Below are 27,553 nucleotides of genomic sequence, written 5' to 3'. Positions count from 1 at the left end.
CTGCTGTTACAAAACACCTCTACGACCTGACCCCATTGCTTTATCGCTTCCAGAAACGGCCTTAATCTTTCGAGGTTTCGTGCCTGGCGTTTGATAGTTTTTCTTTCCTGTAAATCCCCGATACTTTTCTCGAGTTCATCAAAGCTGGTGAGATTGGTGAAATAGTCCTTCTCCTTTTTGCTTAACTCCTTTTTGAACCTATCAAGGACTTCCTGGAATATAGGGTTGTGAAGGGACTTTTGTGTCATTTTATTTTTCGCAGGTCGTGTCGGTTGCTTTGGCGGGGGGCTGCTTCAGATAGGGAGCGAGTGACTTCGTCGACTATAAGCAACTCAAAAGCGGCTGGGCCTGGGCTTGAGCTTGTAATGTATTCCAATCGGCTCTCAAACTGGGCGGTTGTGGTGAGACGCAGTGAGGCTCTGCAAGACGCACAGCCTCCTTCACCCCCTCTCGCCGGCCGCTGCCTGATCGGAGCCTCACTTTGTCGTGGCCCAATGAATATGCAATAAAGTGCAATTTCGCCCACGATATTAACTGCGACTGAGCTGTTGAACTATAGGAATGCCCAGGCGAAGTTGCTTGTTTTTTGATTGGGTTGAAAATCTGGTCAACCTCGAACGTAATCGGCTGGCTGAGTCCGTGTCAGACGAGGAGGCAACCAGTGCGCCTCGCCTTGGCTCTAATCCCTGTCTATTTTCTCAAATACGACGCAACACAGATGCAATCTAGTTCTTCAATCTTTTGGCCTCATCGAGTCTTCTTTATCTAACCGGAATAACTACCATGGATGAAATTCGCAAGCGAAAGTTGCCCTTCATCGGGGATGATGGTCAACAGCGCTATCCATCTTCAACCCCACTACCAGAAGAGGTTGACGAGGGCGATGAGATGTGTTTTGGATCTGTAAGTGAGCGCTGGGATTAATTTATTTATCTCCAGGATCTAGATGTCCTAAAAATTGTGCAGATAATCGACGTTAAAACTCAGTTATGTGGTTCAGGGGGTTTGACTGATTTTCCCATGGTCCCGGAATTTGAAGAACAGCCATTTGATCTTCTACGTGAAGGAGACTTCTTTTCACTCACAAATGGCCAATCAAAGATTTCTCTCCTGGATAAGAAGAAAAGTAGTGATCTTTCTGCACTCACAGAAGCTTTTGAAGTTCGGCTTCAGGCCTTCACTTCAGCCAGCCATATCCTTGACACTATTCATTCTTCGGAAGAAGGCGCTTGGGACAGTCCCGCAAAGTCATTATCACTGGCAGTTGAGATCAATATCTATGGCTCCGAGAAAGACGCGAAAGAAGTGGGAATTCTTCTCGGCAAGACCCAGAATTTTCTACAGCCTCCTCGCTATGGACTTGAGAAGATGACATACAAGAACCCTCAAATTCTTTCAATACCTGGCTTTTCCGAGGAAACTCGTATCCCGCCTATTTCCATTTACGAGAATGACGGGGACAACTCATCCCACGAAGATGAACAGGCTGTGTCGCAGGATGACGAGGTTGATAATGTTGATGACTTTTTGGACACCGGTTTAAGGCACGAGTCAAGAGCTGACATATCAGTCGATCGCCGTATCCAGACTGAACTTCGCGAGTAGGTCAAGATTCGATATCATCAACAAATTCCCGTGTCTAAAACTCTATTTAAGGCACCAAAAAGAAGCAGTTGACTTTATTTCTCGTCGAGAGCGGGGAGAAATGCCCGAAGAGCAGAGTCTATGGAAATATAATGATGAGGATGAGGATGAGCCATTGTAAGTTTTTTTTTCTCTCGCTATAATTCTTCGGTATATTGATTGAATACTTTTTAGCTATCAACATGCCTTGAATGGAGAAAGGAAAAGCCAGCCCAGCCATGCTCGAGGCGGGATCCTTGCCGACGAGATGGGTCTGGGTAAGACATTGGTAATATTGTCAGTCATAGCCGGGACGCTTGATCGGGCAAAGGAATTCGAAGAACTCGACATAGACGAATCCCAGCCGCAGATCCAGCCGCAACCAAAACTGAATTCGCAAGCGACCCTCATTTTGGTTCCGTCCACTCGTACGCTGCTCTCGCCCATTCCTACAACAGTTTATCTAACAATATAATGCAGTTATCATAGATAATTGGGTTAAGGAAATTCGAAAGTGAGAGCGACAATCTTGCCGGATATGACTAAAGCTAACGGCTACTAGGCATGCCTTTCCGTCAAGCTTAGTCTTTCATAAGCATATTGGGCAGGACAGATATTTAGAGAAGGAATTCCTTCGCAAAAGGGCTATCGTATTCACAACATACGCGACTCTTGCAACTGAGGTCCGTCGTGAGGCCAGCTTTTTGTCAAACATCAATTGGTTTCGAATTGTTCTTGATGAAGGTACAATTGCCGCTGATGAAATCGAGACCTTTTCACAATGCTAATAATATTGGAAAAACCAAGCCCACTATATCAGAAACCGGGCAACAAAACAGTTTCTTGCTGTTACAAAGTTATCTGCCCAGAACCGATGGTGTCTCACAGGAACGCCTATCCAGAATGATATCGAAGATTTGGGAGCACTCATCGCTTTTCTCAAAGTTCCAGTACTAGAAAGACCGTCTACATTCCGCAAGCTGATTTCACACCCAATTTCTTCCAATGCAAGGTATCGTTTCAAGAATATGCAAACCCTTCTTCATGCAGTCTGTATTAGACGAACCAGAGGCCTTTTGGAAATCCCAGAGCCTCTTATCCAAGTGAAACAATTGCCAATGTCGCAGCTGGAAAGATCTCAGTACCGCGAGCTCCTTCATGATTGCAAAATGAAAATTGACATGGCCGTCAGTGGTATTAGTCGCCAACAAAAGGGGGAGACCTAACTCGACTGTTCTGGAATCCCTTCTTGCGCTTCGACTCTTTTGCAACAACGGCAAAGCAGTAACCAACATGCCCGTGGATTTGGACGAAGCCTTCTCTCTTCTCCAGCAAGCAGGAGATGATATATGTGCTTACTGTGACCGAAGAGTCCATGGTCTGAGCGGCTCTCCCGAAGCTACTGGGCTTGATGAGGCTGTCATTATTCCCAACTGCGGACATCTAGTTTGTCAAGCTTGTTTGCCGGATTACTTGGAGAAGAAGGACAAATGTCCTGCTTGTGTACTTCACTCAACTTCTTCCAATACCCAGAGTAAGACACTGCGTCAGGCAGCGCAACAGGAGACTCCAACTAGACAAAATTCTGGTACCTTTTCCGAAAGATATCCTACAAAGTTGCGCGCTCTTCTGGATGACATTATTCAAAATCGTTCTCAAAGATGGTATATACCTACTACAGCCAGGATTCCAACTTCCTTGACATTTATTCTGACACTTTGTTACTTAGTATTGTTTTTTCAAGCTGGAGGAAATCACTTGCCATTATCTCGGAACTACTTTCAAGCCACCACATAGCTTTCAGCATGATAGATGGATCGCTTCCACTACCAAAACGACAACAGGCTCTAGCAACTTACGAGGGCACAAATGATACAAATGTTCTTCTGATGACCCTTGGGACCGGTGCCGTAGGTCTTGATCTCGTGTCCTCATCTTGTATATATCTGCTTGAACCACAATGGAATCCCTCCATCGAAGAGCAGGCAATTGGCAGGGCGTTACGACTTGGTCAGGTCTCACAAGTCAGAATCGTGCGATACATCATGGAAGGCACCGTTGAAGAGGTTTGAGATTCCTTTTACTAACAAAAGATTGAATTACGAGTTCTAATTACAGCAGAGCAATGTCCTATCCCGTCAGCGCAAAAAGCGTCAGCTCGCAGGTGGTGGATTTAAAAAGCGAAATCAGGAAGATCTGGAATTATTAAAGGTAATGTCTTCTGCTGTGAAATCAAAGGCCAGATTCTAACTTCTACAGGAACATGTCAATAAGGAGACCGAGTTGGACTATCACAACGCTGACTATGACATGATCATCGACGGGTAAGGCAAGTCTAATTGATTGTGTGGAATAATCATAGGAACGATCCATGTGACGGTACAATCTTGCAAAATACATTTCGAAAACATTTGAAACCCAAGACCCCCATGTTAATTTTCCCTGGTATCCAACTCCGTTCCGCCCCAGCCTGTCAAGTAGCCTAACAAAATCAAAATCGAGGTGCCAACTGAGACACTTCGTGCTTATAAGGGAGACGTCTGTAGAGTATTGAATACACCATTGAACCAGGCATCAAAGTCGATTTCTTCTTGGTTCCACGCCAAGGCCATTTCATCCGCATCAAATCCAGCAGACCCGGAGCCTTCAGGCGTGTTTCCGAGTAACTTGGTAATAGACATATCATCAGCATCAGCATTCGGATTCATCTTGCTAAGGGTCGAGAAATTGGCGAAAATCCGATTAAAATCGATCGGCATGCCCGGCTTTAGCTCTATAGTGCCAAGACTTGAACCCGAACCTTCGGAGATGAAAATCGCGTCGACAAGGGCAACGCCCCGTTGGGCAAGAACATCCGAATGTCGTTGAGCGAGACGATCACGCGCGGTCAAAACGGCGTCTCTGTACAGCTCTCTCTTTGCGTTATCTGCGTCCTCCGTAATCGAGTTCACCTCGAAGCATAGAATCACGGCCGCCGTGATGGCAAAAGCACTGTGTGTCCAGATAGAAAGATCGTCTTCTTCGACGATTGTCTCGTGTTCGCGTAATATTGTCATCGCTGCAGCAACACATGTGCGCCTTGTGTGCTTGTATCTTGAATCGTTGAATGAGTGGAACAGGAAAGGTCGATGAACCATGATGATCTTTTCCGCTGCGGTGATCGCAAGACTTCGTCGGGCAATTCTTAACCAAGGAATTTGGGCCTCTTTGGGCTTGTCCGGTCGCAGTAAGAAGGAGGGTATGTTTTGAACGATTGTTCGCATTTGCTGATCAACTTGGAGGATGCGCTCGTATTGTTCTCGTGTGGTCTTTCTCTTATTCATTGGACCAAGTCCATCGCATAGATCTGGCATCAGTGCGGCAAGATTGACAAGGACACGGACATATGTACTGATTGTTGGGGTAGTGGCCGGCATTTCTACCAAATTGTAGTCATCCGCGTTCATAGGGCGATTCGTCGAATAATGCATGGGCGATATGCTATACGTGTCAGTGAAGGGAATGGCGAAATGATCTTGAATAATCATTTGGCACCAGACTCTCCTGCCGACTTCTCGTTCAATCCGCTCTTCCCATTGATCTCTGTGGTCTCTATTTTGAGAACCTACTGTCGGGTGGTCCTTGATTTTGTGAAGCCCCAAGCACTCGGCGATTCGCACTGCCGCATTGAATAAGGTCGCGTTGAGTTGACTCAGGCCTAGGTTATGTGCAACCTCCGTTGAGATGACCACGGCTTGAACGGAGTAGATCGAAATATTGTTCAAAAAGTGTGAGCTATACATGGTCTGCACCATGGCGGAGAACAGCTGCTGGGTGGATTGCATCGCATCTAGATTTACGTCGACCTGCGACCGTAACTTATGGCTATTCTGGATGGAATTGATGGTGCAGCTCAGGACTGCAAAGTAAAGAGCCACCCAGAGAGGATGATCGCATCTTCCACTCGTCCAAAAGACCTCGCATTGTTGGAGAAATGTTGGGCCATGGAAACAATTGTGATGCCATGCAAGGTGATAGACATGGAACTTGATAAGCTTTTGGGCCTCGGTGGTTCTTGGGAAATCAACCATTGACTCCAGAGCCGAGCCGAAGATTTGAAATGACGCGCTGTTCGTTGATAAAAACTCCGGGCTATCTCTGCGATATTGGCAGGCGCATCTCCGGTGGGGATAACATCCAGCGGAGTTTCTGCCCCAGGCGAGATGCTCAATTGCTGTGACGAGCGGTGGGTCTGTATTGTCCGAAGGAGCTTCTGCAAATCGATGCCGCATTTGTTTCCCATCGGCGGATTCTGACAATTGCAACGAGTCGGATGCCGGAGCCAGATCGACTTGGTCGAACAGCTCAGTCTGGTTTCTTGGTACTGCACTGTCGCCTGTCTGGAGAAGCGTGACCCTATTTCTCAGTTTTTGGGTGATTTCCGGCAGTGTCTCCGTTGAAAAGGAATCCAAATCCCCCAATATCGTTTCCAGAAATTGGATTTCAGAGGCATGCTGTACGACATCACGTCGCAGGCGAACGGTTTCGACTGAACAGTTCAAATTCAAACGCCGGCACCGCGAACAAGGGGACTGCTTATCGCATTTTCGCTTCCGCCTGGTACATTCTGGGACTTATCAGTATCTGCCCGGTCGCACCATGGCTCATGGAGCGCGGGGGAGAAGATGAAACATACCTTGACATGCCAACGGCCGACGCTGAGAAAGCCGCGGGGCCGATGAAGATTCGCCAGCCCTGGGCATTGTGAGAGTCGCGAGATCGCGAGGCAATGATGTGAGGGAGAGGAGGGCGGAGGAGATCGGAAGACTCGCCCGCGGAAGTAGAAAAAGGTCCGATGACCAAATCATCCACCATGATTGGTCGCCGGTTGAAGAGAGATAGTCTAGACCATCAAGGCAGGTACAATATAATCCGGTAGGTCCTTCAACATGTATTGATAAGGGTTACCCTGCCCTGTGCGTGAGTCTGGGGTATTCAACACGTGCCGAAGGGGTCGGGGTCAGGTGACACGCGTCATTCCAGCTGCTGCCATAAGAAGTCATAGTGATATAGTAAATAGTAGATGATAGCTAATAGCTAGGTAAGCTAGAAAAGTGAAAACGGAAAAGTGGATGACTAGGTCTATCGAGATACCAACAATTATTTTACGCGGGTGCCAGGAGCTATGCCTTGCTATGTTTTGAGCCAGTCTATATGGCCTTCTTTTGATCTCTAGCTCTGCCCTTCTTCGGTGTATGGATGCTTGGATATGACGAAGATCAAGATACGTGAATGCTAGGCAAAGCGTAGTAGTGGTTAGACGAAAGTAATAAGCTTGGGGAGAGAAGAAGAGGAAGAAGAGATGAAAGTAATGCCAAGGCACCAAGGCAACAAGGCAATACAGGTAACCATCAGGTGTTCACACCATAACCATCAGGGTGCGTTACGTTTAGTATTTAGGGCAATTTCAAGAAAAAAAAACCCCCCCTCAGATAAGCCAGGTAATCTTTAGTTTCCGCCGGATATTGTGCATATACTTTGTAACAGCTTAAGTAGTGGTTGATATAGTACGTTCCTCAGCTCAATAGACTAACCAAAGAGTCCATTTGTGTCCTCCAAAGTCCGACCTGCAGTCTCCGGTAGCAAAATCCACGCCCATAATAGACCGAAAAATGTCATTGTGGAAAAGAACCAAAAGCTCCCTTCAGGCTGTAAGGAATTTTGTAATAGCATGGACGGAACAGCCTAGCTGGGTCAGTAATCGCAAGAAAATGATTCAAGATAGTAACATACCTTGGACAGTCCGTAGCGATTGACATAATGGAAACACATCAAAAGACTTGAGCCAGTCGCGCGAACTTGTAAAGGAAATATCTCGGCGTTCAGCAAGTACTGAATCGTATTCCAACCCATCGCCCACCCGATACCTACAAAGTAGATAAAGACAATGGCACCGAGGGCCGCTCGTTTGCTTGAAGGGGATTCATCGCCAGACCAGGATGCGTTAACAGTAAGATAGATTGCAATGTACAACATGGCCACTTGTTGTACTATAATTCCCGAGATCAAAGACCGTTTCCGGCCGATGTGGTCGATGAGTAAAATAGCGCAGAGAAGAGATGCCACAAATTTGACGGCACCGAAGATCGCTGTTGTGAATAGCTTTTCGGATTGGCCATCGATTCCAAACAAGGAGAATATCTCGGGCGCATATGCTTCGATCTTATTAGCATCTATATTTATCGGGGTTGGTTGAGGATGTGTATACTTGTGAGAGAATTGGCCCCAGACCATTGACTAAGAATCTGGGAAGATATCACGAACAATAATCTCCTAAGATTAGACCGTGAAAGAAACAGTTCCTTCAAAGATCCAACACATGATCTGTATAAAGAGCACTCTTGTTCATGCTCTAATTGTCCCTTGATCCCTTCCAGTTCGGCTGAAATTTCATTATGATCATCTGGCAGGCCCCATATCTTCCCCAAAGCCTTGCGTGCCTCATCCCATTTGCCGACTCGACATAAATGCCGAGGACTCTCTTCACAAAGAAAAGAGCCCATAATCAGAAGACCCGCTACAATTATTTGTATCGACTGCGGGATAATCCACTGCCGAGAAGAATTGCTCGACATATGCACAACTGCCCCCCCATGCGGCGAAATACTAAAACAAACCCCGTCAGGTTAGCCGATTCACTATCTATCATGACGGTCGCAAGATACTCACTCCAACCATAATTCCAATATATTCCGACATGCCAAACACAGACACCAGCATACCGCGTGCGCTACGGGGCGCAATTTCTGCAAGATACGTCGGCGCCACAACCCCAGCTTGTCCAATTCCAAGCCCCATTATAAAACGGCCAGCGTATATTTGACCCAGTTTCCCACTAGCAGTGATGACGACAATATCGCCCACCATCCACAGCGTACAGAGCTGACGCATGGACCAAAGCATTCCCATACGCTCGCAAAGAAGGAAAGCGATCAGCGCGCCAGGAATGCTGCCAATGTGAACCATTGAGGTGATATTCGAGAGGCGATTCGCTTGCTGGGATGCATCGAGGTATTTGGCTTGCAGACCAAACTCGTTGACGAAGGAATCTTGAACAACGGTTGTGGAAATGAGGCCCTCGTCGAGGCCTGTTGGTTAATTCAGCCATTTGAACACGCGCTTTCGGGTGATTAACGTACCTCTTGACATCCCTGACAATCCGAAGAAAAGAGCAGCACATGTTAGCCTGAGCGTGAAATGCCTGAATATTGAGTAAAAAGGTGCCGTAGTCTTCATTGTGTTGGATAAAGGCGAAGAGAAGGGTTGCAAACAGCTTCTCAGTCTGGCCACGGCCTAGGAGGGCTCGAGATGAGTACCGTAGGTGTCATTGATGAGAGCGTTAGTAATAATCTGCTCAGTTCATTCATTTTCATCATTCTGGGGCTTGATAGGGGGCAGACAAGTGTAATATGCTAGGTCCTATTGGCACAGAAGAGCAGCCACCCCACTCAGCCTTACAGGGCTGAAGGAAATAAGCCTTCAATCGGACCAATCGAAGGCATAATGTATGGTGGGAAATTAAAATGCTGTAAAAATGGGGACCACAAGTGAATTACACCATACAGAGTACTCCGTGTACCTTGGGAGAAATGGCAGAATTGTGTTGCCTATGTATGGACAGGTGACGATGCTGGAATCGGATCCACACTGATGCCGATTTCTTCATCCCAAGACTGGCTAAGATATTTTTCACAATCTGCTTCTTAATCAGATATTCGGCTATCTGGGGCTTGCGGAATTAACTCATGCAGAGCTCCTTTTTACCGGTAGTCTTCAAAGTCTGTATGCATTATTCGCCTGCATGATTCTCTGGTGTCGAGAAAAAAATAGTTCGATACGTCCTGCTATTCAGTATACGATAATCACAATTCAAGATGAAATGCGAGCACGATTAATATTGGACGATTTTTGTACAATTCAGAGTCTGGAGAAATGTTCTTTGGAATTCATATATCCATTTTACTTTGGGTCCGAGTCGCCTCCTTTCGACCCTCAGACGGTTGGATCGGGACTTTTTCGACCACCGGTCGATTATACCCTTGGAAGGGCCTGGGGGTAGCGTTATCCGTCCCATGCCGGTGTATGAACCTTTCTTTTCTGTGGGGTTAAATACTAGTATCTCAGAATGCAATTTTATGTTACAAAAGCTTTCTAAAATTTATCATGTAACACTCACTGGGCAGTCGCTATTTAGTTACCCATTGGTATCACTGGTTGATAGTTCTACATTCTCGGTCAATGCCTTTGACCGCCACCCTTAAGTACTAGTAGTAACCGCTAGCGGTTCCAGGAAAAGCCTAGTACGTAATGCTTATCTATCAGGCACTGAAAACTAGAACGCAAAGACTAATTTATCTTCAATGGTTGTGAACGTTCTTAAGATAATAGGATGGTATTGTGGCTAGGGTTCCTGGACAGGGTGTGCACTTGGCTCCAATGTATGTACAACGGTAAACCAGGGAACTGAAATCCATGACGACATCCAGGACACCAACGAGTTCCAAAATTAGTATCACTGGGGAAAGCTCCCACAAAGTAACGAGTGCGGGCGCCGAGTCCAATCAAGGGAACTCTAGGAAACTCGTCGGCGATTTCTTCAGATCTTACCCCAAGATGAAGCTCAGACACAAGTTTGAATGATCGGGCGAGCCCCAACCTTGTCTCCTGTCACTGCCCAATTTTGACAACAGGGAGAGAAACCCCACTCCGTAATAGCCCGTAGGCTGCGGTTAAAACTCCGCCCTAGCCAAACCCCATAAACCAAGGGGAGGGGAGGGATAGGGGGAAGTATCGGGGGAACGCGGGGCATCTTACAGCATCATTCCTCTAGGGGAAATCCCACGCGTGGTTCAGGAGCAAGGTAATTGACTTCACACATAGCGAGACACACCGATCTTCTAGAAGGTCGCGTTCCTGAAAAAGATGGACGATCATACCGGCTCGCCGAGCCAATCAAAATACAGGCTGCATCACCGGCAGCCGGGCCGGTCATGACCTGATTGGTTGAAAATGCCGACGAGGGGAAGTGTGCGATCTATAGAGGCCGAATGGGTTTTGTTCACCAACTCAACCACCTGAATCCATTGTTGGGCGATAAGAATACACGGTGGGCTTCTTATTACCTGATTTCCCCATAACAACACATTATATCTTTCCACCTGTCGGGCCCTGCTCCTTTTTCCCCTCTTCCCACTCCTTCGTTTAACCCTCCTTCAAAGTTTTCCCCCATCCTTCACCGGAAGTTGGCCTGGTCGATCCACAGTAAGTTGTCTCATGAGATAATATTATTGCACTGCCCCGCGTTACATATGTTTTATCTAATCGAATTCGCCTCCAGGTTTCTCTCCGTTAAACATCTAGCACTGTGGACTTGAGACCATTCCAATTTCCATCCGTTCTGTCTTTCTCTACTTCGCATATCCACCCTCGCCTCACGATTTCTACGCCCGCATTACTGCGACAAGTTTCACTTCCAGACGGCCCGTTCAATTGATGATCGTGGCTGGGCTGTTCTGAATAAATCAATTTACACACATATACACGCATATATACTATACACGCATCATGAACCAAAACCTTCAAGAGAAGCACACTGGCATGTCGCTGGGTATCCAGCGCAACGGCAGCCGGCTCGCGGAGCTCATGGTGGCGGATACCCTCGTTGCTGCAGGCTCAGCAACGTTGATTACACCAGCGGTGATGATCTTTGACAGGTGAGTAAATTCACAGCCTTGCGACCTTGGGCAAGGTTTCTAGAGCACTCGTTGACTCTCCATAGACTCGTCGTCGAAAAGTCCTTCTACAATCAACCACTCTTTCCCGCATTCCGCAGACATCTCTGGTTCTCCATCACCCAACCAGCCACATTCTTAGTTTCGCGCCCTAGCCTGCTCGTCTGGGGCCTTTATACTGCAACATTTGCAACCGCCAACATGTCCGAAACCCTCCTCAATAAAGTCTATCCCAAGATCGACCATGCCATTGCCGGTATGACCACATTCGCATCCACCTTCGTGGTCAACTCCTCCGTCGGCATCTGGAAAGATGTCAAATTCGCCCAATTATTTGGCAGCCCAAAGCCAACAAAGACACCATCCCCAACACCACAACCTGATGCCAAACCACCTCCTCCCCAAAAGATGGTTCGCTCCATCGGCCGCACCAGAATCCCCCCTAGCCACATACTCAGCTTTCCTTGTCCGAGATGGCCTCACCATCTTTGGATCCTTCAGTCTCCCCGCAATGGTCTCGGCTACTATCCCGGACTCCATTGCTTCGCAGGAATATCTCAAAATCCTCATCGCGCAACTCGCCATCCCGGCCTCCATCCAGCTTATCAGTACCCCGATCCACCTCTTCGGCCTGGACGTATACAACCGGCCGCAAGTGATGCCTACAAAAGAGCGTGTCGCACGAATTAGCCGCGACTGGATCGGCGCCTCGCTACTTCGAATGTGTCGCATTATCCCCGCATTTGGAATCGGGGGCTTCGTGAATACCGAAGGCAGACTCTATCTACATGACCAGCTTGATGAGCGTCGCACCCCTTCATGAGTCCACGCATCTTTCAACCAATACAAAAAACCCCCCCCCACCAAAGAAATAGAATATCATATAGAACAATATACCCTCATTTTGCAATTTTTTTTTCATTTTCTCATTTCATTTTCTAACCTCATCACGTCATCTACCTTAAAAGTATCTTGAATTTCGCGTTGTGTGCTTATCGGCTATCAACCCCACCACCCACGCCGACCGGCCCGGTTTTCTGCGCTTGGCCTCGGCGTGGACCCCGGCTTCACCGGGCCTGCTCTGCCCTGTGAGGGGCTTTTGTAGAGAATTTTGCCGTCTGATTTTGCTGTCTGATTTTGGATTTCTAGGCCCGCTTCGCGGGGTTGGGCATGCTTTCTCCCACCGACTTTTATATGCCGCCCGGAAGAAGATCCCGACCATGTCCCGGTGGGGATGTTCGAAATTAACTATATGGTCATGACTCAGACTATAAAATACCTCCTTATACAAATCCTGCGCTTATGGAGCGCCGTAAATAATGCCAATCATAAGAATCATCCACTCTTACTGGATACTGTATGTTTTAGCGCATAATTATCTCTTCGACATATGCTTTGTTGCTGGATCTTGCATTCGAGGTGTATTTACCAAAACAAAGCTGATGAGACGGAAATGAGTATTACTATACCTATCTCCCATTTAGCCCAACAAAATACTAGTACTACTAATGCGCAGTAAAGAACTAGCAATATAATACTTTCCATCCCAGATAGTAACTTGAACATACAATAAAATATAAATCACCAGCTTGGTTCAATCCATGGATATTATAGTCTCTCCAGGCACCCTTATCCGCATCCCCAAATTTATCAACGGCTCCCTCCACGCCATATTCACCCACCGTCCATACATCACTTTCAACCAGCTCTGTCCACCGTTCAAACAGCCTCTCCAATCTCTGCGATCGATGCTCGCCGCCGAACGGATGGAACCGACTATGCTGAAAGAGTTGCGTGAATGAACCTCCTAGTCCCCTCTTCATCTCTCCAAAAGTCAGGACGAAATGCAAATGGGAGCACGAGACGAAAACATGCCTTCTCCATGTCATAATTTCCCCGGCGCACAGGCTCACTATAGAGCCCAGCAGGAACAGGTTCCCTATTACTCATACACGTACCCTTATATGCGATGGAGAATAGCCTACAGATCTCAGTGTTGAAATCCACTAGCTGGTTTAAAGCTGCAAATAATAGGACTCCGAGCACACTATCCTCTTCACGATAAATGCTGGTAAACCCCTGGTTTCTAGCAAATGCCTCTTTGTCATACGGAACTTCGAGTCCAGATGCAATGAATTTAAAACACGGAGTCTTAACTTGTAATAAGAGTAGGCGAATGAAGCAGTCTTGTAGTACCGCGGCTGCATCCAGCTCTACACTGGTAAATAGTGGTGCAGATATAGGCAGAAGTGAGCCCGGAGGCATTCGACATTCTACTGTAGCTAAGTAGCGCTCTATCGCAGCAATAGTGCTATTAATCTGAGTATCGCCGTAAGGAAGCCACGACCACAGATCGAATTGCGATCTACTCATCAGAGGATCACAGGAAGGTAGTTCGTTGTAAGGAAGCCCAGGAACAACCTTGCCGATCTGAAACATATAGATCCAGTAAGTAAAGATAGTCTCTAGGGGGGACCACATTTCGTCGTGCTCTTTAACAGGCTCTACATTATCCATATTGTCTATAGTCATTGGGAATAAGGCCCGATTGAGTTGCTGGTCATAAACAACACCGAGACAATACGAGCCCAGCTCCGAAATAAGGTCGTATATCACAACAAATCGCTCTTTATCCTCCATCTCATTATAAACGTCAAAGAATTCGTCGATGAGCATCATTTCAAGACCGTTAACCCAGTAGAAAAAAAATGGATGGGGATCATAGACCAAATCCAGAAACTTGTTTAGCGGCGCATCAAGACGATCCCGAATAGCGTCGACCTCATCGTTTGTTTCATGGAAGAATCGCTTTTCGGCAGCTAACGCATCAAGATCAAGTTCGGGCGCCTCTTTCCCGTTGCGGGCCATCCAGCCATATGCAGCCAGGTAATTGTGTAGTCTGGCGCAGCGCTCATATTCTAAAGTGCCATTATCCCGGGGAGGGTTTTCATCAGACACCAGAGCGTCTTCAATATCGAGAATATGTTGTGCGGTGGTGTTCATGGTCACGTGATATTAAAAAGTGGATTTAGTAGCGGAAGAAAATGCCCCGGGCCTGGTTAAAGTGACAAAAGGCGGTGAGTTGCCAAGGCAGCAAGAAGGGCGTTGGGACAAATGTAGTGTCAACACCATCCATCAACCCAGTACTAGTAGTACATCATAATTTAGGTTCATTTTAATTTTGCTATACCAAGGATGATGGAGAAAGATCGCCTAACATAAATATAACTTGGTGAGACCCAGAGAGTTGTAATTAAATAAATCAAGTTTGTTAAAGACTTCCTCAATTGCCAATGCCCAACTTGTCAAAGCCGAGACTGTTAATCAGGTTATCGATTCCAAGGCCACCAAGAAGACCATCAACAAGTCCACCAAGGCCAAGTCCGCCCAAAAGCTTATTGACAAGACCGAGAATACCACTTAGAAGCAAACCAACAGCCGTAATGATTTGGAAAAGTGGTTCGGATAGCAACGTCCATAGCGGATTGAGTTTTTTCTTCGCATGGGGCATATCTGCAATTCTCTTGCGGCCATTTTCAATGGTAGTCATCACAGTCTCAGTCATTTGTTTCAAAAGATCTGCTAGCTGATATTCCTCTGGTGTCGCCTCGTGGGAAGCACTGTGGGCTTTTGCAGATGCAGCGATGGATCCATCGGGATCGAGCGCCCTGATAGTGCCTTTACATTCCTGTAGAATGTTTCCGGCATCTTCAATCAAAGGTTTCACGCTCTGGACTAATTTTTCTTCATCCAACTCCTCACGTGGCGTACGATCGGCTCTTTCAAGATGCTATATCAATTTAGTTATCTGAAGTGAGATAACCCAAGAGAGCCTTACCTCTGTGATCTGTTTGCAGAGCGGCTCCACCGATTCAAGTGATTGCTGTATAACGGTCGAAATTTTCTTCGCTAAATCTCTGTCATGTTGCTCTTTGGCCTGCTGCTCAGCTTCCTCGGGAGATATTTCGGGCTCGGACTCGGGCTCGGCGTCTGGCAGGTTTTCCTCCAGCGTGCATTCGCCGATTTGATTTCCATCATTGTCAACGATATAGCCACTATCATCCACCACCTTGCCTATTAAAGCTTTAGGGTTACCCATGGTGAGTCTGCCTATCAGGTTACCATCGATATCGCGGACCTCGCCATCTCGGTTCACCTTTCGGCCACTCATTGGGTTGATATCGCGTTGCTTTTCCTCGGGGGTCCATCGCTCTGCACGACCGATGATATTGCCCAACTTGTCCACAATTTCACCATCTTCATCCACGGCACGACCAACAAGTCTTTTCGGTTCCCCGTCAGTTAGCCTACCGACCACTTCCTTGTCTGAAGTGATCACACATCCATCTTTTGTTACAGTCAAGTCATCGAGCCCATAGAACAGACCCTCAGGTTGCTCTCGCTCAGCAGCAGGAATCAGTTCAGCGTTGCCCAGCACTTTGCCATCATCACTCCAGATCTGACCTTCTCCGTCCACCTTCTTGCCATTTAGCTTCTTAGGATTTCCTGAAACAAGCCGCCCAAAGACAGCGCCAGCTTCGTCGACGATGTTTCCAAATTTGTTGACTGTCATCCCTTCAAGTTCGGAGAGGTCTTCCTCTGGTTCTTCGGAGTGTTCGGATGGTGTGAATGGCTCAACGCGTCCTATCACGTTGCCACGCTTATCCAAGATATCTCCATCTTCATCCACAGCTTTACCTTGTAATTTTTTAGGATCTCCCTCAATAATCCTACCAACAACATCGCCTTCCTCGGTTTCAACAAGCCCATCTTCTCTGACCATCAGATCACCCATGTCGCTAAAAGGTGCTGGCACCTCGCGCTCCTCTTCCGGGACCAGCTCAACCCGTCCAATAACCTGGCCATCATCGCCCCACAGCTGACCTTCGTGATCGATCGCCCTACCAACAACCTTTTTCAGGTTTCCCTCCGTTACACGGCCTACCAATGCGCCGTCTGGCCCAAAAACAAAGCCTAGCTTGTTAGGCGAGAGACCCTCCAAGGAAGACAAGTCGACCTCTTCTGCCTCTGACTCCGGTTCTTCCCAGGGTTCAGCGTGTCCAATGAGATTGCCTCGTTTATCTAGAACATCCCCATCGTCATCGACAGCCCGACCAATAAGTCTCTTGATTTCACCATCAACAATCTGGCCTACCCGGGTCCCAGTTGCGTCTTCGACCCAGCCATCTGTGACCACGACAAGATCTTCAAACCCTGCGAATGGGCGCTGATCCTCCTCTTCAATTGGTATTGTTTGCGCTACGCCCAAGATGTTTCCTCTGTTGTCCCAGAATTGACCACGATCATCAAGCTCGAATCCTCCCTTGGATATCTCTTTGGCGTTGCCCTCAATAAGTTCACCAACTGGCACACCATCCTCGCCAACAATGTTTCCGAACTTGTTGCACTTCAGGCCTTCCAGCGTGGAGATGTCAGGTAATTCCTTGGACTCTTCAGGTGACTTGTTGGCATCTGTATCTTCTTCTTTTTTGTCTTCGAGTTCTTGCATCGCAATTCTTGCAGCCTCACCTGGCACTGGCTCAACTCTTCCAATCACCTCTCCGTTGATGTCCAGCACTTGGCCCATTTCGTCTGGGATCTTTCCAGACACATGTTTCAAATCTTGATATTCGACAACTTGGCCTAACTCCTCGCCTTCATCATTCAGAATTTTGCCATTTTCGTTGATTTTTCTGCCCTGAAGAATGGCAACCCCTGGCGAGAGTACTCCATTTGTGGGTTCGGCTTCACCGTCCTGCTCTTCGACTTGATTTGGGGCGATAGGCTCGACTCGCCCGATCAAGTCTTCATCTTCATCAAAAATGTCGCCATTCTCATCAACAGTTCGACCCACCAAATCATCGGGGTCACCTTCAACAAGTCGTCCTAATACTCGTCCGTTTTCGTCTTTGACTAAGCCGTCCTCTGCGACTGGCAAGTTTGCGAGGTCGTGCAGGCTGGGGACATTATCTGTGTCAACCACTTCTTCGACTTCATCGGCCTTCTTTACAGTCTCGTCGCTGACCAGCTCAACCCGGCCAATTAGATCACCATCTTCATCTACAATCTCACCACCTTCCCCAACCACCTCGCCGTAGAGGTCACTGGGGTCGCCCTCGACTAGTGTTCCAACTGCATTGCCATCATCGTCAAGGATCTGTCCCTCCTCGCTGACCTTAAGCCCCACCAATTGAGATAAATCTGTGGGGAGACTGGGAGCCTTCTCCGTGAGATTGTTGGCAACGCCCTCTTCGTCAGGCTCAACCTCTTTAGTGACACCTCGAATACTATCATCGATGTTGTCAGGAGCTAACCGGGATTTTGCAGCTGTGGCCCGATCACTGAAATCTCTGACGGTGCCCGTAAAGTCTGAAACACGCGAGGCTACATTTTTCCCTCGCTGGAAGAATGAGCCACCGCCCGACCCAGAGGCGGAATCTTCTTTCTTAGGTTCGGATGGTCTCTGCTCTGGAGAGGGGATGTCTGCCACTTGTAGCGTGTCTTCTGGGTCGTCAGTCGTCTCTTGATGCTCTTCGATGGTCTCTCTTATCGGCAGTGGCTCCTCATATTCCAAGTCGACTGCATTACTTTCTTCCCCAGCCCTAATTTTGTCGGCATTTGGAGTCTTGCTTTGCGATAAAGTTTTCTCTTGGGGCGTGGGAGGCAATTCTTTGGTTCCTGACTTTTTTGGCAATTTTGGAATTTTCTTCTTCGGTGTGATAGGTGTCGAGGGCTTGTTGATTGGCTTCACTTGGCTCGCAGGCTTAATCTCTGATGCTTCCTGACCAGCTACCGGGCTCTGGGAAGCTGCATCTCTTCCCATGGGCATCTTAGGCGGCACCGAAGGCTTTTTCGCTGGTGGAACTCGCTTTGTCGCCGGTGATGCCATTTTGTTCTTGTGCTTTCGCAGCTTTCCGCAACCGGTTTTCTTGAACTATTATATCGTTTTGCAGGTATATTTGATAACTAATACGATTTTATTTATTGAAAGACGTGAGATATTCGAGCAAGTAATTTATATACATTTTACGAGCAAGATTTCATACTATCCTTCATGATGTCACCACTTCATGTTTATGTAGAAATAAAATGACCACTGAGAATCAGATGTACGTGAGATTCTAAGCTTTACCATGGAACACGGACCTGATTCAAGCAAGACTATGTCGATACATGAGGATTGCAAGAGGGTCTCAATGACAAAAGCAGAAATATACCGCGGTACCACAAAGCCTCGTGGTCATTACAGAAGGATCCCGGCCCACGGCAAGCTAGCGTGTTGCCACTAAGTTTGCTTTACGACACTCTATGGCACCGACATCTCATAACTTCTAGATCTCTGTTCAATCTTTGCATCGAAAGGAAGGGAATCATGTCTGGTTCTTCTGGGAGTCAGTACCAAGCATCTCCAAATACCACAGATCAACATACTTAGACGACAAATCAAAAAGACAGATGAAGCAAACAGCTAACCGCGTCCTAGAGCCAGTAGGTAGGTACTTATCAACTTACTTATCAATCAGGTCCTGTATATTATGAGCTTCATGCTTCCCAAAGTATGGTAATGATGATGAAGGACTAACAGAAGACTTAACGTCAGATCTCCGCGTATCTTGGCTTTTAACTCGATCTCAATGTCAAGGTTTAGATCAAGTCTCAAGCTCAACGCACTTTTAGCATCTTTGGCTATCGCTTGCCCCGGTTCGTTGCGCTCACTTATTGGTTGCATAGGAGCTATTCCTCTCATTGCCGGAAATTCTGTAATCGATTCTCTTCGAATCACTTCTGTGGTTGTATCGCTATCATCTTGGGCTGAGGCTACTCTTTCGATAGACTTGGTTTCAGATGCCATGATAGAATTGGGATTTGATTCCTCCAGGTGATTTTCTTCATTTGCAAACTCGTTTTGCAGAGGATATTCCTGTTTGGTGTAGAAATCAGGCCCATTCACTTCGCCCGGATGATCTGTGTCTTTAGGAAGTGTTGGACTTTTCTGTGTGCTGACGGTATCCATATTCAATTGTCATGTATAAATGAGAAACAAGTATTGTATGTACATAAATCGGGAAATAGAAATCGGTCACATAATCAAGTCATGAACTCAAATCCACGGGTCCCACATTTTCATGACGTTGAAGATCCTTGGTTTGAGCAATTTCATTGGCTCTCAAACGGAAGCTCTGAGCATTGTAACTTGAAGCGAACTCATCCGTTAGCTCGAAACAAGTTTTGACATCGCCCCTGTGTCTGTGGTTGAACTTAAAAAGAGCTTTGTCAATATCCGGGGGAGTCCAGACTCGGCAAGATTCCTGCTGTCCTTTATGTCCCGATCGGGCCGATCATGACGTGAGCGGAGAGAACTGATTGAATTGCAAGAACTAGAGCAAAAAGAATTCTATTTCCTAAGAACTCACACCTCCATCTTTAACACAGCACTTGACTGTGTTTTTTGCCATCAGCCAATGAAGAATAATCATGATATTCCAAACACGAATGGCGATGCGACGGCATCCGCGTCGAAAAGGAAGGCCCCCAAACTCCGACCTCCCAAATTGCGAAATGGCCCAACTTCAGATCCGGAAACGAGCGACTTCAATGAGCAAAGAATGAATGGTGTTACCAACTCTACCAAATCAAACTCTCCGCCTGGGAACTCAAGTAGCATCTCCACAGATCCAAGACAGAATGACCTACTACATCCTTCACCTCAGGCTGCACCTCAGGTTGATGAAAACCAAAATCAGCGTACTCGACACCGCCGCGGACCCCGTCGATCTTCGACACAGTCACAAGATCCCTATCAGGATCAAAGCATTGAGCCCGAGGACAGGGATAACAGAAGTTCGGAACAACGGACGCTGAAGGAAAGGCGCGTGAGCCACATGCTTCACCCTCCGGAAGCCAGCGGCCAGATACAGGGGAACGGCGAACTTGTTTCAAGGCCAGCAGCTGGAGGTGTGGAGCAAGTGTCAGAGGTTACAGAAGTAAATCCTCAGTCGAAAAAGAACGATCAATTAAAGCTGAGGTTGGACTTGAACCTGGATATAGAAATTGAATTAAAAGCCAAGATCAGAGGAGACGTAACACTGCAATTACTGTATGCTTTCTTTCGTCGACTGGCTTTAATACCTGACCTACTAACTTGTGTGACAGACAATAATAATTCATTCGACTCTACGAGAACGGTGCTTTTTGGGGACATCCAGGACTCCGAAAGGAATAAATAAATGCGAATACTACACAGCTTATTGATATTCGCTTTCATAGAACCACGTACCAGTTCTTCGGACCAATGTCACTTTCTTCCTCACGTGAGGACGTGTCTCCTGCCTCACGTCCTCGCGTGTCTGGCTTGAGGGGAGGCTATATAGGTAGAGAATTTTGCTATCTTGCTCGTGAGAGCCCATGGGATTGCAAGAATTCTATATCATCTATAGGTCTAGAAAGTTGGAGGTCAATCTAACACGTCCATGGATATGTTTAACTTGAATCTTGCTTCTTAGATGCAACAAAGAGTAGCTCAATAAAATCGCTTCAGCATAGTATGAACTAGCATTTTATATCACTGTGGTACCAGAGCCACCGACAGGTCCTCGATGAAATCCATAGATCTGTCAGTAGCTGTGTCTGTCGGTGTGGATAATAATCTTCTGAGAGGGCCATGATCTAATCGCTCTGCAATTCCTAACGGGCTGAGCCCGTCCGCGTCGCAAGCTTCAAGATTGATATCCGGGATTCGCAGCAATGTTTCAACGACTTGAACCTGTCTCAATCGCACAGCAGTGATCAAAGGAGTCTCGTTCCATCTATTGCGCTGATTTACTCTAAAATGAGGATGCTTTGCTAGCTCTTCGATTTCACTGGCATTCCCAGACTTCACGAAAATGTCAAATGCCGTCTCACCCAGCGAGGTATGCAGATAAATTAAACTCATGAGGAAGTCAGCCGCGCAAAGTGCGGGGGGTGTTTGCTCTGTGTTTGAACAGTTTTTGTGAGGAAACGGACGCACTAGTTACCGACCGTTGCTGATGGAAGTGCCACTGTATCTTTTGAGATAAGACACAATATAATCAGTAAGTGGTATGGGCTCTGGATTCCAGGCTCGCCTGTCAGTACGAGACCAAAGGTAACTAACATAGCAGGGGTAGATAGGTAAGTCTTGTTGGGATTAATGACAGGTTTAGCCAAGTGGGCTACATTAGTTATAGGGGTACATATTCAGCTGTTGGGCAGAGGGGCGTTAATGTCGAGGTAAAAATACCACCGTACAGAGCCCAAACTGTGTGTGCGCACTTTTTCGTCGAATGACACATTTTGACCCATTGTTCTGTCGGGACAGCTAAAGGGGCAGTAGGGCGGCAAGGACAAACCCCAACGAATCAAAAAAGCAAAAGCAAAAAACACCAAAAAAGAAACATACAACAGCAGGGATTCGCATGTGGTCACCCACCATACTACTAACCTGCCGGCGTGTGGCTTAAGTACGGCTGAGCGGACGGGAAGCCCTGTTCTCCACACCCTATGGTCGTATGTGTTATACATTGCTTGGAATAGATCCATGTGGCACATGGAAAATGGTAAGCGCCGCTTTATCGTCTCAGTTCTAGTTGAGATTGGGCTCTTTATCTAGTGTTATCTACTTTTATACCGGTGTCAGCAGGCTTGAGAGAATGAAGAATTAATGGATTCTTATTATACATGTAAGGTGAGATGCTTGCCCAGTTGGAAGTCATACTGCTATTAACACTGCGAATCTATCTTGAGAAAAAATATAGATTTCCCTTTCTTTTCGCCTGCTAGTTCTCATTTGGGTCTCTGGATAGCCGTACGACACCTAGAGATAAAACCAAGCTCGCAAAAGGCAACCAAGCTTTCCTAATTGCATGGTGGGAACTGGTCACAGATTGCGATTTTGTCTACTCTGGAGCTCATGCTGTCATTACAGCGACTCCGTCACCGACAGTACTACTTTGACTGCGTCTATGTAAAGAAAATAATGAAGACTAGACCAGAGTGGTGGTTGCCACAACGTAACTATTCTCCTCTAGTGCAATAAAGTCAGTGCATCAAGGCCCATTCTAACCCACAATAGCTTTAACTATATTTAGTTGCCTTTTAACCTCAATATTTGACTATTTAAGTGGCTCTTAACCATCTATATCCTCAGAACACTCAGAATTTCCGCACAAGAATCAATCTCCTTGGTAAATGAGTCACTACATGATTTCTGTTTAGGAAAGGGCTCAGGCGCCTCCTGTGCAAGATTCACTGTCAATGCCGAACTATGAAACATCTTGTTAGCTTGCACATCCCGTACCTCAACACGAATGCCCAGTCATACCAATAATCGAACGCACTAAAATGAGCATCATTTGATTCAGTCCAACAAATATATTCATCATGCCCAATCCTCATATCACCGTGTTCAGGCACTCCCTGCCCCTACACCGAAGTGGATGCGCTCCTATTCTGCATCTCTAGGGCGGTATAATCTGTCTGAGTCTTTGCTCTGGAGCGGACATGCCACATTGCATCACGCCACTGGCCCTTCCAAACCAAACCGGGATGCAGAACTGTCAACAAAATAACAGATAGACAGATCATTGCACCTTCTAGAATCATGAACGTGATTTGATCATTCGCCAACTTTCCACTAAACCCCTCAGACATCTCTGCGCAGCGAAAGACAGATCTCACGAAGATAGCCAAAGTTGCACACCCGAGTGCGATGTGGTAGAGCTTGAAAGAGCGTGTGCTTCGGAGGACAGTAAACATCATGCTCCGCTTAGATGTGGAGGTGCGACGCACGCGGAAAGCAAACTCAGCACATAACACGCCAAATAGCGCGAGGCTAAAGACTTGCCACGAGACACCTGCGATCATGATGTTGATTCCTAGTTCCTGGTCACCATTATTATCTGCTGAGGAAGCGATTCCGCCGCCCGCCGACTGTAACATAAGAGCCACGAAGTCACACGAGATGAAGAGGATGGTGTAAGTACGTGGTCGTAGGTAGGAGATTTCCTCGCCGTAAGTAACAACAATGCGCGACAAGCAAAGATAAATTGCTGCGGCAAAGAATGCAGGGGCAATTGTTAGACAGGTCAAATACCTGCAGGGGTATCCAAATATCAGTGACCCTGTATCCTATGATATGATGATATACAGCGGGACTGGATGAAACACTTACATCAAAAACGGATCGGAGAGGAAAGGGTTATCATGCATTTGGACACGGCCAACGTAGCCAACAACTTCCATAATGAGCCCAAACAGCATAGAGACCATATATGTCCATGTCTTATACTTGATGCCCAACCACAGCTGGGCAACAGCGACTAGACAGAGAATAATGATGTATAGCATATTACCGGCTAAAGAGGGCACATATTGAACCTGTGCCAGGTCCAAAGGACATGTTGCCAGCGTGCATAGCTCCGGATTTTCAAGCAGTGTGGTGTTGGTGATGGTACGGTTCATTGTGGAATAGAATAGGTCGTATAGATTACCTCCAAGTTCCTGCTTAACAAAACACAAAAAACACAAAAAATGACACTGATAGTCCGCATATTTATATCTGCGAACAAATTGAGAAAACTAGATGACCATACGTATGAGCGTTTGTCGCTTTTTCCCTTTTAGGGTTGAGCGAGAAATAATTCGCTTTACCCGTTTTTAGGTTTAGCGGGTGGACCTTCGGTTTATCTATTTTGGATATTAGCGAATCATATCCGCCAGCAGGCAAGAAGGAAGCGCAAGTCGAACAGCAACACGAAGGGCCGTAGCTTGAACTCAGTAGCATGTTGGTAGAAGACTTGTCTTTACTAACACATTTTCTGCACCCCATCAAAAATAAATACACAAATCCCCGACAGAAACGTAACCACCACCGATCATAAATTTCCAAAGTTAGATTATCATTCCGCCAAGTGCAGACAAGAATTTCCACTTCGAGATTCTCCGCAATCTCTCCTTGTTCTCGTATCAAGGCATGGACGTTGGGGAAAATTTGACTACTGCCACCTAAATCAACCCCGCTGGTTTTTAGATTTGGTATAAAGGGGTTTAACACCTTGGCAACCAAACGTCTCACCCTGTGTCTACCCGCAACACTCGTCGTCTTACGATAGATCAGCCAAGTTCTTCTTGCATGGCAACTGGGACGATTTACATATCGTATCGCTATGGCAGAAACAGAAACTTGCATTCGATGCTGCCATATGAACAACGTAAATTATGGTAAGACTCTTATGGACCAAATTGTTATCAAGTGCAATTCTGCCCTTCAAAATGGAAGTCAAGACCGTGGCCACTTTGCAGACAGATTCATTCTATTTATACCCGCATTTTAGCTGATTAGTTTCGACGATACGTAAGGGCCATTGCAACTTAATTCTCCATGGCGTATCTTGCAGTTCACTGGCAATCGCCAGCACCTCACGTTTACCAGACTCGCCTATCCACCAAACATGGGAATATAGGGAGATTAGAGCAAAGTAATGCGCCAGGATTACTAGAGCGCGAGGGCGTCCATCATAAGCAAGATCCACGAATGCAACATCTGCATAAACGGGGAAGAGTATCATCATTCGCAAGTTTTGGCTTGGCGGTTCTTCTCCCTCTTGCATCCTGAGGGCCTTGTCCAAGTAGCGCAGAGTGGCAACATAAGTATCTCGAAGCACAGTAGCAGTTTCCGTGCTGACACAGCCTGAGTTATTCCATTCATCGTCCTCGGCCTCGATGTCGTCTAGTAGGTGTTCTAGTATAGGACTCAGCCTGCTTTGCATGTCCCGTTGTGGACTGTCAAGTTGTCGTTGAATGGAACGACCGTGCGCTACGAGGTGCGCAGTCACGATGCTTTCCTCATTGAAGTTCCCTTGCCGACTAGTCCTTATTCTCTCCTCATAGACCGACGCTGTGCTCCTGCTAGTGCGTAGCCATTCTGCAGGGGCCTGGTAGGGAGAGTCCAGACTGCGCCGTTGTAGTGACGCAAAGACATAATTACGCAGAATCATCGACGTAACAACCATTGCATCCAAGTCGTGTGAGTTCATATGCAGAGTGTCATTGAGCTGCTCGCGCAGGCTCATGAGAAAATAGCGATGGTATATGTTCCCAATTGTGAAGCCAAGTCGGGTAATCAAGTTCCTCATGCCCTCAGCCCCAGCGGTGTGCAGGTGAAGAGCAGACATGGCAAGAACCATGTATAAAAGACCATCAGATACTAGCGCCAGCCTACACGCTTCGTTGCGGAATATATGGACAGATGTGTCATCCAGTGACATTGAGACGGCGGCAGTTTCGCGCCAATGATGCATCAGAGCCATCTCGAGCTTACGCCGCTGCGCGGTCTCTGGCAGATTCACCACATCTTTATTGAGTCCTTCAAGGTTAACTTCCATTGATGTGATTATGGAGGCGACTTGCTGAGTGGGACTTGGATTCCCTCGGGGCCCTGTGCCTTGATTATGTCCAACAAGACGGTCATAAACACAGCTTAGACCGCGCCGTGAACAAGCTCCACACATCGGCTTCGCCTCATTACACTAAGTAAACATTAAAAATGCTCCCCCATATTAAATACCAGCAAATGTGCTTTGTTCAGGTGGGTGGGATTCACAGACATCCTTGGGGTTTACTACTAACCTTAACCTTCCGTGCCCGACAGCGCTGGCAGCCGACCCGTGACTTTTTGTGATTTGACAAGGTCCCAGGTGGAACTGATGAGAGGTCACCAGAGAAGTATTGACCAAACATAGTATGGTAAGTATTCGTCTTGTCTGGGTAAGACTGTATCATCACCAGTGGGTGGCGATGCTAACGAATTTTGTCGGTCGTAGGCAACAGTTTCGGCACGGAATAACTAACTAGTTATAGACGCGGACATACGTAATATTAGCCTACGAAGGATACGTTGTTCCCGGTGCGGAACACCCTTCCAAAATCGCGTATACCCACCTGCCGCTTACCACCTTGCACGCGCGTACCGAAGGCCAAATCTCACGCGTTGATGAGCATCTGGTCATCAATTAACCTCTTCAAAAGAGGATTCGCTTACTGATTGGCTCTTCCCTATAAATTCGCGTGGAGCAGTACCTAGACCTGCTACTGTAGGAGAAATGGCTAATATCCTTTTCCTGCGCGGTGAACCAATCCTAAGGCTACTGTTGGCAAGAATTGGCTATCAGCCTTCATTAATCGAGATAAAGGATTTTGCTCATGTTTCTCGAATAGTTATGACGACCAGTGCGCACTAATAAAATATCGAAAATTGCCATGGCAGTGGTTTTCTACAGTACAAAAGTTGTCACAGAGAAGGGTATTTAGCCAGAGGATATCCAAAATTTTAATAAAATAGGATTCGCAATAGGTTTTATCTCAGCGCAAAATATGGTTAGGCGAGCAGAATACTACGGTCGGCGATCTATCTTACAGTCAGGCAAGCTCTGATTCACTGGAAGACCTCATCAAGCGCAGATTTGGTCCCAGACTATACTTACTATGTAGTCTGCTTTTGTATTTCCAAGGTCGCCTCTAGTATTCAATAATGAAGTAATATATCTATAGAGCACAATTTCTTGCCAGTACTCGTAAATTCGTGATTGTAGGGCTTCGTAGTATCGCGCATCTCGATATATTTCAAGCTGCAGCCTCGAGGTGGTCAGAGTTGTCGCCATCGTCCCGAGCCGACAATGATGAGCTTGAATTAAGCAAAAACTTCAGAAAGCAATATAGAAATCAAAGAACTTCCAATAGACTGGCAGCGTTGATCGTTCTGTAAGGTGATGATTTAGGAGAATTGTAGACGAAAAAGGAAACAGATTTCTTTTATTGTAAAGATGGGGTGACCCAGAGAACTTCACCTTCAACAAGCTCGGTGTCTTTACTCAAGATACGTAGCGATAGACAATTTTGGGATGAAGAAAACAAATTTAGAGCAAAAGTGTCTTGATTAATGCGTAATTATGAATTAAGAGGGCGGTTAGAAATATATAAAAGCCAAGAAAATAAGAGAGCAAACGGTAAGAGCTCCCCAGTGTAATGAACGGGGTGAGCTAATAGAGCTATTATTATAGCCTATATTTACAGAGTTGTTTCTAAAGCCGACAGTTCAAAGTTAAGTGGGCGTTGAGCTGCTGTTAACCAAAGTATCGGAGTGG

General features: G+C 46.7%; 12 protein-coding genes across 12 annotated transcripts; 5 read left to right on the top strand and 7 right to left on the bottom strand.

The window, feature by feature from the left end:
* Positions 1-783: 783 nt before the first annotated feature.
* N7481_000618 (uncharacterized protein) lies at positions 784-1,605 on the top strand (the record flags this gene model as incomplete). The annotated part of the gene is made up of 2 exons (XM_057259837.1): positions 784-903; positions 940-1,605. The coding sequence occupies 2 exons, from the start codon at positions 784-786 to the stop codon at positions 1,603-1,605; spliced, it is 786 nt and encodes a 261-aa protein (XP_057127669.1).
* A 100-nt stretch (positions 1,606-1,705) lies between these two features.
* Positions 1,706-2,849, top strand: N7481_000617 (uncharacterized protein; the record flags this gene model as incomplete). The annotated part of the gene is made up of 4 exons (XM_057259836.1): positions 1,706-1,761; positions 1,819-2,051; positions 2,209-2,367; positions 2,431-2,849. 4 exons carry the CDS (start codon positions 1,706-1,708, stop codon positions 2,847-2,849), a joined length of 867 nt encoding a protein of 288 aa, XP_057127668.1.
* A 435-nt stretch (positions 2,850-3,284) lies between these two features.
* N7481_000616 (C-terminal helicase domain-containing protein) lies at positions 3,285-3,945 on the top strand (the record flags this gene model as incomplete). The annotated part of the gene is made up of 3 exons (XM_057259835.1): positions 3,285-3,689; positions 3,745-3,834; positions 3,883-3,945. Coding segments are annotated over 3 exons (558 nt in total), but the record flags the coding sequence as incomplete, so codon positions are not given.
* A 203-nt stretch (positions 3,946-4,148) lies between these two features.
* Positions 4,149-6,477, bottom strand: N7481_000615 (uncharacterized protein; the record flags this gene model as incomplete). The annotated part of the gene is made up of 2 exons (XM_057259834.1): positions 4,149-6,219; positions 6,299-6,477. The coding sequence occupies 2 exons, from the start codon at positions 6,475-6,477 to the stop codon at positions 4,149-4,151; spliced, it is 2,250 nt and encodes a 749-aa protein (XP_057127666.1).
* Positions 6,478-7,191: 714 nt separating this feature from the next.
* N7481_000614 (uncharacterized protein) lies at positions 7,192-8,898 on the bottom strand (the record flags this gene model as incomplete). Its single annotated transcript, XM_057259833.1, has 5 exons — positions 7,192-7,347; positions 7,396-7,835; positions 7,871-8,213; positions 8,332-8,750; positions 8,802-8,898. The coding sequence occupies 5 exons, from the start codon at positions 8,896-8,898 to the stop codon at positions 7,192-7,194; spliced, it is 1,455 nt and encodes a 484-aa protein (XP_057127665.1).
* Positions 8,899-11,226: 2,328 nt separating this feature from the next.
* N7481_000613 (uncharacterized protein) lies at positions 11,227-12,216 on the top strand (the record flags this gene model as incomplete). Its single annotated transcript, XM_057259832.1, has 4 exons — positions 11,227-11,375; positions 11,441-11,804; positions 11,840-11,859; positions 11,895-12,216. The coding sequence occupies 4 exons, from the start codon at positions 11,227-11,229 to the stop codon at positions 12,214-12,216; spliced, it is 855 nt and encodes a 284-aa protein (XP_057127664.1).
* Positions 12,217-13,169: 953 nt separating this feature from the next.
* N7481_000612 (uncharacterized protein) lies at positions 13,170-14,396 on the bottom strand (the record flags this gene model as incomplete). Its single annotated transcript, XM_057259831.1, has 1 exon — positions 13,170-14,396. The coding sequence occupies one exon, from the start codon at positions 14,394-14,396 to the stop codon at positions 13,170-13,172; it is 1,227 nt and encodes a 408-aa protein (XP_057127663.1).
* Positions 14,397-14,676: 280 nt separating this feature from the next.
* On the bottom strand, positions 14,677-18,282 carry N7481_000611 (DUF3659 domain-containing protein; the record flags this gene model as incomplete). Its single annotated transcript, XM_057259830.1, has 2 exons — positions 14,677-15,183; positions 15,232-18,282. The coding sequence occupies 2 exons, from the start codon at positions 18,280-18,282 to the stop codon at positions 14,677-14,679; spliced, it is 3,558 nt and encodes a 1,185-aa protein (XP_057127662.1).
* A 630-nt stretch (positions 18,283-18,912) lies between these two features.
* On the bottom strand, positions 18,913-19,407 carry N7481_000610 (uncharacterized protein; the record flags this gene model as incomplete). Its single annotated transcript, XM_057259829.1, has 1 exon — positions 18,913-19,407. One exon carries the CDS (start codon positions 19,405-19,407, stop codon positions 18,913-18,915), a length of 495 nt encoding a protein of 164 aa, XP_057127661.1.
* A 448-nt stretch (positions 19,408-19,855) lies between these two features.
* On the top strand, positions 19,856-20,553 carry N7481_000609 (uncharacterized protein; the record flags this gene model as incomplete). Its single annotated transcript, XM_057259828.1, has 2 exons — positions 19,856-20,490; positions 20,547-20,553. The coding sequence occupies 2 exons, from the start codon at positions 19,856-19,858 to the stop codon at positions 20,551-20,553; spliced, it is 642 nt and encodes a 213-aa protein (XP_057127660.1).
* Positions 20,554-22,835: 2,282 nt separating this feature from the next.
* Positions 22,836-23,873, bottom strand: N7481_000608 (RTA1 domain-containing protein; the record flags this gene model as incomplete). The annotated part of the gene is made up of 2 exons (XM_057259827.1): positions 22,836-23,505; positions 23,584-23,873. The coding sequence occupies 2 exons, from the start codon at positions 23,871-23,873 to the stop codon at positions 22,836-22,838; spliced, it is 960 nt and encodes a 319-aa protein (XP_057127659.1).
* An 851-nt stretch (positions 23,874-24,724) lies between these two features.
* N7481_000607 (Zn(II)2Cys6 transcription factor domain-containing protein) lies at positions 24,725-26,150 on the bottom strand (the record flags this gene model as incomplete). The annotated part of the gene is made up of 2 exons (XM_057259826.1): positions 24,725-25,939; positions 26,040-26,150. The coding sequence occupies 2 exons, from the start codon at positions 26,148-26,150 to the stop codon at positions 24,725-24,727; spliced, it is 1,326 nt and encodes a 441-aa protein (XP_057127658.1).
* Positions 26,151-27,553: the final 1,403 nt, after the last annotated feature.

Source organism: Penicillium waksmanii (assembly GCF_028829765.1).
Source record: "Penicillium waksmanii strain IBT 27052 chromosome Unknown utg000001l:1.0-4852451.0:1.0-4856178.0, whole genome shotgun sequence".
NCBI lineage: Eukaryota > Fungi > Ascomycota > Eurotiomycetes > Eurotiales > Aspergillaceae > Penicillium > Penicillium waksmanii.
The sequence above is the reverse complement of the archived record's forward strand: the minus strand, read 5'-3'. Positions and strand labels throughout refer to the sequence as shown.